The sequence below is a fragment of the Alligator sinensis genome, unplaced genomic scaffold, assembly GCF_000455745.1.
Source record: "Alligator sinensis unplaced genomic scaffold, ASM45574v1 scaffold337_1, whole genome shotgun sequence".
NCBI classification, from domain to species: domain Eukaryota; kingdom Metazoa; phylum Chordata; order Crocodylia; family Alligatoridae; genus Alligator; species Alligator sinensis.
Window position 1 is genome coordinate 3,333,149 of NW_005841927.1, and position 10,158 is coordinate 3,343,306.

Here is a 10,158-nt window from a genome sequence, read left to right on the forward strand (position 1 = left end):
GGGGGCACCCCGAGGTTCAAGCCAGCTGCCCAGCACATCCGGGCAGGCAGCGCCCAGGCAGTCACTCCACATCCTGGCTCCTGACCCCCAAGCCCTTCTGCATGTTCTGGTCACACAGCGCCCCCTAGCGCCCACGCGGAGATCTTCCGACCCTCGCCGGCCACCGTACCTGGCCACTCCCCCGCCCGCGGGGAAAGGGGAAGTGACGTCACGCCCCCTTCCGGCGATTGGTGCCGGGGCTAAAAATAATCCGGCGGGAGGCGGGGCGGCCCGGGGCAAAGGTCAGTAAATATTGGTGACGTCAGGCATCCAAGATGGCGGAAGGGTGAGCGGACCGGGGAGAAGCGGGGGGCGGCGCCACCGACGGCCCGACCCAGCGCTGCGAGCCGGCCGGGGGCTGAGCTCCCTCCGCTCCCCGCGCTTCGCAGGACCAGGCCCCGAGTGCCTGGTCCCTACTTGGGGCCCAGCCCCAAACCCCGACCCCCTGCTGTGGGGCAGAGCTGGGCCGCGCCGCCTTCCGGATTGGGCCCGGGCCACGCCCCCTCCCCCCAGGCCTGGTCCCCAGCAAGGCCAGGTGGGGCCCCGCCACGCGCTGCATCAGGACCACTGTCCTGCAGCCGGACGGGGCACTGCACAGGCAGCTCATCGGGCAAAAACATCGGGCTTTGAAATCCGTATTGACACGAAATCCCATTGAAATACTTGCAGGGCAGTTGCCGGGTGGGAGGGGAAAGGTGCGGAGGGTTTGCACGCAGAGGAAAACCGGTGGCTGCAGCCGCTGCCCCCGCGGAGATGCTGACGTGCGCGTTGCGGGGCTGCTCGGCCGGCATTTACATTGTGACGTTCACAATTTCAGCTTCATGTGTTTGTCCTGTAACAGGGAAGATGGAGGCTGGTGGAGAAGCTGGTTGCAGCAAAGCTACCAAGCTGTCAAAGACAAGGTAAGGGGCGCGGCAGCGGGACGGGCCCGGTCACCGCGGCACGAGGAAACCGGACTTTGTGTCGCCCCATAGAAACACACGGGGCTTTAATCCAATTATCTTACTTCTCTTGTGGGCTTTTCTGCAAGCTGAGCAGACCAGGCCCGGTAGAAGACCTCCCTTTGGGTGCTCTTTTTTCTGCAGTATAAGCCTCTCTCGCTAGAAGGTCTTCCTGGTTGATCATCAGCGTCTAAATAGCCCTTTCCCACTGATGTGGTGTTGAATTCCTCTCTCAAAACCCTCGGCAAAGTTTGTAGCTAGGTGCTTGGGGACAATGCACTGTTACCCCCTGCGGTTCAAATGTCACGCTGTACAGGCAGTCCTCGACTTACAATGTTTCGAGTTACAACATTTCGCACTTACAGCGTTTATAAATTGACACCCTGTTTCAATTTTCTGAGGTCAGTTTCGATTTACAACGCTTGAGCTGACGCGATGCCACGCCAGCGAACAAGTTCGCTGCGTTGCTTGTCTCCCTGGAGAACATCTGTCCAAACTTGCTTGGACACTTTCTTTAAGAAAGCCGACGAGACTCCAGGAAAACCCTGCAGCCGAGACTCCTGAGAAGACTCCAGCCAGGAGCCCTTCACAAAGTCCAGCAAAGTCACCTCAAAGAAGTCTTTCCAAATCAATAGGATTGCTGTCTACAGTATAAATGCATTAATGGAGCTCTATTACCCATCTATAATTGATTGAGTACAAAATTCTGGGTTATTTTTGGTGAAAATAGGGTATCGGGCCTTAGTTCAGGAACCAATCTCCATTTATGTTTCCTATGGGAAAGTCAGTTCTGAGTTACAATGTTTTGACTTAAGACAGTTTTCAGGAACCAAGGATGTCGTAAGTCTGAGGACCACCTGTACTTTCTAAACATACTTTCATTAAACAGCTGTACAGCTCTGGGTAAGGCTGTCATATTACAGTGCAAAACGTTGTCTGTGGGACACGCTCTTCAGAGCTTATGATCAATTTGAAGTGAATCAAAAAGCAGTTGTTGAGACTTTGGAAGCAAAGAACTTGGCTGCTCTGTAAGGATGTAAAACCCGTGATGGAAATTATCCAAAAAGGAACGGTTAGTCTAGGACACTGAGCCAGTATTTCCATTCTCACCAGCATTGTGTAAGGTGCTCTGTACTGGTTCTCTGTACTCACAACTGTCTGTGTTTCTGTGGTGGTGGATGTATGTAGTACAAAAAATGCTTTGGGTACTGAAACCTGAGATAAATGCATCATGTCATTGCTTTTTAATAGTGATGCCATTTTTGTGTGTAGGGACAATTTGTTTACTGGAAAGTATCTTAGTCTGATGTAAACAGACACCCTCCATTCAGATGTGAGAGATCTGAACGGTCACTTGAAGGCTTGAATTAGACTGGAGTGCTAAAATCTGTGCCTCAAAAAGGTGTCCAGTGCTGGGGAGCTGAGAAGAATTCTCAAAGCACCTGGGCCTGTTAGAAGACTTAGAGCATTGGTTCCCAACCTCGGGGCGCGACCCAAATTGGGTCGTGGAGGGCCCTCAGAAGGGTTGCGAAGGGCCTGTGCACACACTCGCGCGTGTGGCCCAAGAGTGGCAGGCGGGTGGGGCAGGGCCACTGCACACAAAGGGGGCAACAGTGGCTCCCCCTGCTCCCGGGCCACTGCTGCCACCGCACTCCACTCCCAGCAGCCCCCGTGGTGCAGGGTCGGGAGGTCCTTTTGGTCGCCAATTTAGGGTCGCATCAAAAAAAATAATGTTGGGAACCACTGGCTTAGAGGCACCTATTGCAACTTGCCATGAGAAGTTTGATTTAGGTAAGGGCAAAGCTAAGCAAGCTTGCAGCTCATTTCCCCAGGTATTTGCAATTCTCAGGCAAAGATGGATGAAACAACAATAAAGGCTTCAAGAAAGCAAATTTAAAAAACCCCAACAAAAACAACAACCACAAAAATACAGTCAAATTGTTTGGTCTCTTTGTTACCCTTAGAGATGCCCATGTAGATTTGAGCAATAGTGACAGTTCTTGTTAAGGTCCTGTCAGCACTACAGAAGTGTCTGCCTCAAAGCAGTCAGAAAAAAATACAGTACTACTTCTAAAATATGCTTTCTTGCCTGTGACACCATCCTTGGTTATCTGCCAAGGCCAAAACCTGGCTCTGTCCTTCCCTCTGCCCAACCTCTACCCCTGCCCTGCAGTTTCCCAGAAGAGTTATTTCTGTCCATTTAAGCCAGATAAAGAACAAGTGGTGACATGGTTTACACATAGGACTTTTCCAGCCATGTTGTGATCAGGAGGGCCTAAGCGCTGAGGGGCTGTGCAGCTCCATATGATGGTTCCTTGGCTAGGATAGGGGCCTCTACAGTTTCAGGATTTTGAAGTCTCAGGTGTTCCCAGGGCAAAGATGGTTTTATCAGAGACTGGAGTTGATATGATCTGTGTCTGTTTCTTCCAGTCCACAGAAGCTTTGGAGTTCATGAAACGGGACCTGGCTGAGTTCACCCAAGTGGTGCAGCATGATACAGCCTGTACTATTGCTGCCACAGCCAGCGTGGTCAAGGAGAAACTGGCTGTGAGTATTGGACCCGGAGAGCCAAAGCTCTGCCTCTTGCTTGTTCCAGAGAGGGTAGGACTGGGGATCTGGCAGGGAGATCCGTGGTAGCAAAGCAGAGCAGTTGTTTCTCAGGACTGTACCTTTTTAGCAGGAGCACCACAACCCAATCTTGCATCTCATTTGGACTTTAAATTCAATTTCCACTTCCCAGTACAATTAGCGGTGTCCCCTATGTGATTCCCTTTGTTTGATGCCAGGGCTACGTATGGGGCTGTCAGGATGAGGTGGGCTGGGATGTGCATGTATGGGTGTGCAGGCAGATACTGTGTAGGGGCTGCCAGCTTCCTGATTTGCTTTTGCAGCTCGTGGAGGGGTGGCCTTTTGGAGCCCCTGGCCTGCTTTCCACACAAGCATGGGAGAGTTATTACTGATACCCATCTGCTCCTTGGAATGCGAATTAGGCAGGGCCCCAAGTGAATCCCCATTCTCTGCTGAACATCTGGCTGGAACTACTTCCTCCCTACCCCTTCCAATCTCCCATGTATGTTCTGCTGCCAGGCTTTGAAATTGCTCCCAGCCCCCACTATCCAGCAAGCAGTGGCATGAGTTGAGGCACAGTATGTCCTGCCAAGGGATTTTGATAAGCCTAGTGATAGATTCCCCTTTTCTAGGCCTCTTCTGAGGAGAGAGGAATAGCTTTAGCAGCATCACTGCAGGTTTGTGCTCAGGAGGCCAAGTGAAGGCAGTTACCAGACAGCGGGTTCCCTGTGTTTTGAATGGCAGCTCCTTGTACTACCCTTGATCTTGCTTGAACACAACACCCACCCTGTCCCCTTAGTTGATTCTTGCATTTCTTACCCCAGGCTCTCAACCCTTGCCTAGCATCGGTGTTGTGACAGCAGAGTTCCTCGCCCCTTCTCCACACCAGCCGCTCCTGCCTGCCATTCCCCCCAGCTCATGCTTGCTTTCCTACCCACTTCCTGCCATTACCATGTCCATTTGTCCATGCTCACTTAGTCACTGCCACCACACTTTCCTCACAAGTCAGCTCTGTGCATGGATGCTCCATTAATGTATTCTAAAGGGACACTTCCCACAAGAAAATACAACGTGGGATTCTCCCCTCTGGTTCAGGCACTGTTAGTTAGAGGACATCTCTGTTTCTCTTTAAGAAGACAGAAGGCTCCTCAGGCACAACTGAAAAGGTGAGGAAGGGGCTCTCTGACTTCCTGGGTGTCATCTCGGACACATTTGCACCTTCACCAGATAAGACTATTGACTGTGATGTTATAACGTTGATGGCAACGCCCACGGGCACCACGGAGCCATATGACAGCACCAAGGTGTGTACTGAGTGCCCTCTTCCAGCCCCCCAGAGACATGCGCTGCACACCCAGCTCTATCTTCCCCCCAACTAATATCTGTTCCTCCTGTGCCTGCACATTGTTTTCCAGGCTCGCCTCTACAGTCTTCAGTCAGACCCAGCAACCTATTGCAATGAACCTGATGGTAAGAGGAGGGCTGGGCTGGAGGGGGGCACATTGATGTCTGTGGGCGTATCTGTGGGTTGAATTGCCTTGGGTCTTTCACCTGTGACTCTTTGGGTTTGATACTAATCTGGCTCACTGGTGCTAGGAAGCAGCTGCCATCAGGTTGTTGTTCAGTGGTTTGAGTAGAATGAATTTTCTGGGTCTTTGCCTGCTCCCTAGTTAGTAGATAAGTGTCCCTATCCCAAACCATTATTGTGGCTGGCTCTCCTTGGGCCCTGTGTTGGCAGAGAGCAACAAATTCCAAGCTCTCTTCCACTCCTTCCCATCCCCTTCAGGGTAGAGCTGTGGCATCCTGCGGTGCTGTGTCTAGGAAGCCTGCCAGGCAGGTTCCTGCTAAACCTGTTCTGGGGGTTTTGGAGGTGAAAATTCAGCACCTTGCACTGTGAGCCCAAGGTGGCCTTTCCAATTGGGTGGGGGCAGGGCAGAGTAAGCAGCAAGCCCATGTGCTGGGGCAGGGGGTCAGCAGATGGACACATGCCTTTCCCTGGCTGCTGTGGGATTCTGGTGCTGTTACATGCACTTGGGCCTCATCACCAATTAACAGGAGACAGGCTTAAAACAAACAGGAGGAAATGTTTTGGGTTTTTTTTATACAGCATGTAGTTAACATGTGGACTTTGTTGTCACAGGATGTTGTAGAGGCAGAGCAGTATAATCAGGTTCAAAAAGGGATTAGACACATTTATGGAGGACAGGTCCTTTGGTAGCTGTTAAACAGAACAGTCGAGATGTGTCCTCCGACATCCCTAAACCAATGACGGTTGATGCCAGAGAGACTGACGGGGCTTGGACTGCGATAGACATGCCCTGTACATATGCTGTCCTTCCACAGCATTTGCTGCTGGTGCTGTCAGAGATAGGACCATGTGTTAGATGGACTGTTGGCATCTTTCCCATTAAGCTTGCTGGATTTTGGTTCCTTCCATGACTGCTTTGGCCTCACTGTATGTGTTTGCCCTGTGCAGGCCCTCTCGAGCAATTTGAGGCTTGGTTCTTGCAGTTTAACCTGGAGGAGAAGAAAGGGGAGATCTCAGAGCTGCTGGTGAGCAGCCCCTCCATCCGGGCTCTCTACACCAAGATGGTGAGGCACTGCTTGTTTCCTTAACTCTCTCTGCAGGACCTGACATCACCCAGGTGTGGGAAGCATGGGGGATGTGAGTGGGGGAGTTTGTACTTCTTGGGCCTGGAGCCTGAGACAGATGGGACTGGACTGTGGGCAGGTGAGCCCGACCATGTGCAAGCAGCATACAGAGCACCTCTTTTTTTTTTGCCTGTGAGCTGCAGTACTTTGCCACTATGTTTGAGCTCCTGATGTCTGTCTTAGCATGCTCAGGCCCCTGAATATGTGTGCAGTGCATCTCGTACATCCAGCTGGTCCTCTACATCTGACAATGCAGGAAGCTTTCCATGAAGGGGGCCTCTGCCCAGAAGGGAGGGACGGGAAGGAAGAGACCAGCAGTCAAGCTGTGAGGTGGGGAAGGTAGCCAGATTGGTGGCTAGCAATTAGAGCAGGTGGCCAGGAGTCCACACGCCAGGGTTCATGTCTCAGGTGGAAGCCACTCTCCCTCCTGAGGAATGGTGCTACCAAGAAGGGAGGGTGATTCTTGATTTAGGCGCTTGTTATCTTTGCTTCCAGGGGCCTTTGGTGGTGCCGGGGACTTAATGAGGGTGGAATAGTCTCTCTCCTGGGTGGGGCAGCATGAAATTATGATGTGCAGGCCAACATGTACAGCTGGGTGACTTGTGTGAGACCCTGTTCTTTCCCTTAGGCTAGCAGGGCTGGGCATACTCTTGAGGTGGTGCATTCAGTCTGTGGGAGGGGATCTGGTGGAGTGATCCTTGGGCTGCGGAAGCAGCTGCATGTCTAGTGCAAGCCCCTGGGAGCTGTGCTGTGCTGTGCCAGGAGGACGGTGACTGTGCACCTTCAGGCCTGGTCAGGGAGCTCCCCGGGGCTGTGTCAGGCTGCACCCAGGTCCCTTCATTAAGACCCTTCCTTCTTGTTTCCTCCCATTGACGCCAGGTCCCGGCAGCCGTGTCCCATTCTGAGTTCTGGCAGCGTTACTTCTACAAAGTGCATCAGCTGGAGCAGGTGGGTTGAGTGGGAGGTGCAGGGGACTGACATATGAAATGTAACAGGGAAGGTGCTGCCAACCCCCAAATTACAGCTGGGGACCAGCCCGTTTTCTCTGCGTCCTTGCCAGTGGTGACGCTGTGCTGAAGAGAGGGATCTGGGAGCATGAGATGGGAGTCCAGCTGCTGATTGCTGGTCTTATGGATTCATGCAGGAGGAGGTTCGGAGGGAAGCCCTGAAGCAGAGGGCCGAGCAGAGCGTGCATCATGAGGAGCCAGGTTGGGAAGAGGAAGAGGGTAAGCTGGATGGTAGGGAAGCCCAGAGTGGGTGTGAGCGCTAGGTTGGGTTTTTAAGGGAGAGGGGGTGTCTCTTCAGCTGCAGCACTCCCCTCCCTCCTGGTGTTTCTATAGAAACCGGAGTTTGGGCCCCAAACCTCTCTCTGGTGCTGTTAGCTGCGCTGTGCTAATGGCACCTGGAGCTGCAGTGTGGGCGAGATGGATTCTTCCAGCACTGCTGCTTGCAATCCTCTTCAAACAGGGTTCCGTACAAGACCCCGCAGTGAAAGTGCTGGTGTCTGCCTGCCTTGTTGCCTGACCCCCATCACAACTCCCTCAGGGAGCTTCTAGCCAGGAGGGGGTGGAGTCTGGCTGGCCCCTGCAGGACAGGCACGGCTTTCCTCCATGTTCTGTGCCCAGAAGGGCCAGACACTGTGCCCAGCACTGCCCTGGGAGGCTTGGGCCACAGCTGGCTGTTGTGCTCAGCCCCCAGAGTGAGTAGCCCCACAGCTGTCCTTCCTATCCAGGGTGCCGCCTGCTCTAGTGCTCTCCCCTCTGCGGATGTGTCTCTAGAGTGGGCAAGGAGTTAACAGGGTTGTTGTTGGGACTGCCTGGGCAGGGGGGCTCCCTCCCAGCAGTGATGATCTCCCCAGTGATGCTTTGTGTTAAGTTGCTGAAACTTGCTCTTGCCCTCCATCCACAGAGGAGTTCCTGGGCATGTCGCCCCTGCCTTGGGTGAAGTCACCCGACGAGCCCAAGAAGCCAGTGGTCCCAGCCACTTTGGAGGGAAGCCCCCTTCCCAGTCCCCAGGAGCCCTCCAAGGAAAGCTGGGCTGTGCTTGCTGCTTCCCAAGCCCCCGTGGAGGTGACCCCCTCTGCGAGCAGCGAGAGCGTCTCCCTTGTGACTCAGATTGCAAACCCTGCCTCTGTGCCTGACACACAGCTAGAGACTGGAGCGCAGCTGCCAGTTGGGCCTAGGAACCTCTCCCAAAGGCTTCTGGAAGCGACTGCTGAAGAGCCAAAGCCCACAGAGTCTGCACATCCTCCTGCAGCCACTCGGGAGCGAGCAGCCTCCTCTGAGCAAGCGGGGCTCAAGGAGCAGGCAGAGGGCAAGCCCCCGGGCAGGACAGAGACTCTGAGAGAGGATGGGCCAACGGATTTACGAGTCTTCGAGCTGAACTCGGACAGTGGGAAATCTACTCCCTCCAACAACGGGAAGAAAGGTGGGTGCACAGGGCCAGGATCTGCTGTCAGCACTGAGCCACCCTGGGAACCCCTGCTAAGCAATGAAGGGCATGGGATTCAATGCAGGGTGAATATGCTCTGTCCCTGGGTGTCTTAAGCTCAGTCAGATGTACATGGAGCTGGGGTTCCTTGGTGGATGACCCATTAGCTGCATTGCTTATCCCATATTGGGAGCCTCTGGCTGCTCAAGTTTCCTGTATAACCCGTGCTCCAGTCCCCCTGTCTGAGTGGATGCTCCTGGCAGGCAGTCTGCAATGGAGAAAACTGTAGGCCAGTCAAGCATGAGATCTCTGCTCCATGCCTGAACCGCCTTCCCCCCCGCTCAGTGCATGTCATATAGTGAGGGGCAAGTGTATTCTCCGGCTGTGTTGGTGGGGAGGTGGTCGTGCAGGCTCAGCCCTGGGTATGGTGAAGCTGTGGTTTCATTACCAAATTTAAATCACTTGCTAGTTTTCCCTGGGGTTGGTCAAACTGGCAAGATCCTGATTTGCCCTGTGTAAGAAGGACTCAGAAACCACACTGAAGCTGCTGCTTGTTAGGCTGGCTCTGAAGGCTTAGGCTGGTAGGGTGCAGGTCCAGCACTTCCTCAGCCATTGGGAGACGGAGATGCCACTATCAAACCACCTCTCCTGAAGGAGATTTGCGGCACAGAGACAGGGCCCTTGATTCACTAACTCCCTGGCCAGAACACCGATAGGGAATAGGCAGCATGAATGGTGAAGGGGCCAGTGCAGCACTTGATTTGGCTTGTTCTGTGTTGGGTGTAGATGGTCGAGTGAGACTTCACAGAAATCTGTGCCCCAGTGGGACAAAGCAGGTCATCCTCTTCTCCCTTCCATCTGTCTGGCTTGGGGGAGATGACATTCTTGTTCCCTCATAACCATGCCCTGTACCTCCTGGAAGTGCCCCTTTCTGTCCCTTAGCCCAGTGCGTGCCAGGGGCTGGTGCTGTCATGGCTGAGGTGCTGGTTGCCTGAGGTGACTCTTACTCCTTTTTTTTTTTTTTTGGTCAGCAATTAAAGCTGGACTTGCTCTTGTTTGCTAGAGTTCAGCCTGGGGGTGGGGAGCGGGAGCTGAGTGGTTTCCCTGCCTCTTGCCCTCTGCAAGTAGATGTGACTCCAGGCTCAGAAGTCCAGTTCCAGTTGGGTATGTCCCCTCCCCTGCCCCATTTCCCCATCCTGGTGCCGTCTGCCAGTAGGGAGCTCCTGACATGTTATATGGGGACGCGGCAGCCTTTGGACTTCCTGCCCTTTGGCTTCTCATTTGCACTGCACTGCACTCGTTGGCCAGGCTGCTGGCAAGTCAGAAATTCTTGAATGCAAAGAATTGCAGTGCCCATTCACAGTTGGCACCTGCCGTAAGCAGGCTGTGTCTGGAAAGCCAGCACAATCTCCACAGGGTGATTAAAATGAAGGGGAGTTTGCTAAGACCTGTTCACAGTCTTCTGCCTTGGATTCCTGATGTGATGCAGCTCACATGGAGCCTGGTGGGGAGTGCTCTTGGCATTCCT

The 10,158-nt window shown here is 53.6% G+C and overlaps 1 protein-coding gene across 6 annotated transcripts in view; it reads left to right on the forward strand.

Moving 5' to 3' along the window:
- Positions 1 to 268: 268 nt before the first annotated feature.
- BSDC1 (BSD domain containing 1) overlaps positions 269 to 10,158 on the forward strand; it is an 11,163-nt gene continuing 1,273 nt past the window's right edge. Inside the window, exons 1-9 of one of the 6 annotated variants that reach the window (XM_006019332.3) lie at positions 269 to 325; positions 881 to 941; positions 3,411 to 3,527; positions 4,682 to 4,852; positions 4,964 to 5,018; positions 6,025 to 6,140; positions 7,080 to 7,148; positions 7,345 to 7,426; positions 8,109 to 8,627. In XM_006019332.3, the coding sequence (XP_006019394.1) occupies positions 315 to 325; positions 881 to 941; positions 3,411 to 3,527; positions 4,682 to 4,852; positions 4,964 to 5,018; positions 6,025 to 6,140; positions 7,080 to 7,148; positions 7,345 to 7,426; positions 8,109 to 8,627 (1,201 nt within the window). In that variant the 5' untranslated portion in view covers positions 269 to 314. The other 5 variants (XM_006019333.3, XM_006019330.3, XM_006019331.3 and 2 more) reach the window with 5 other exon arrangements.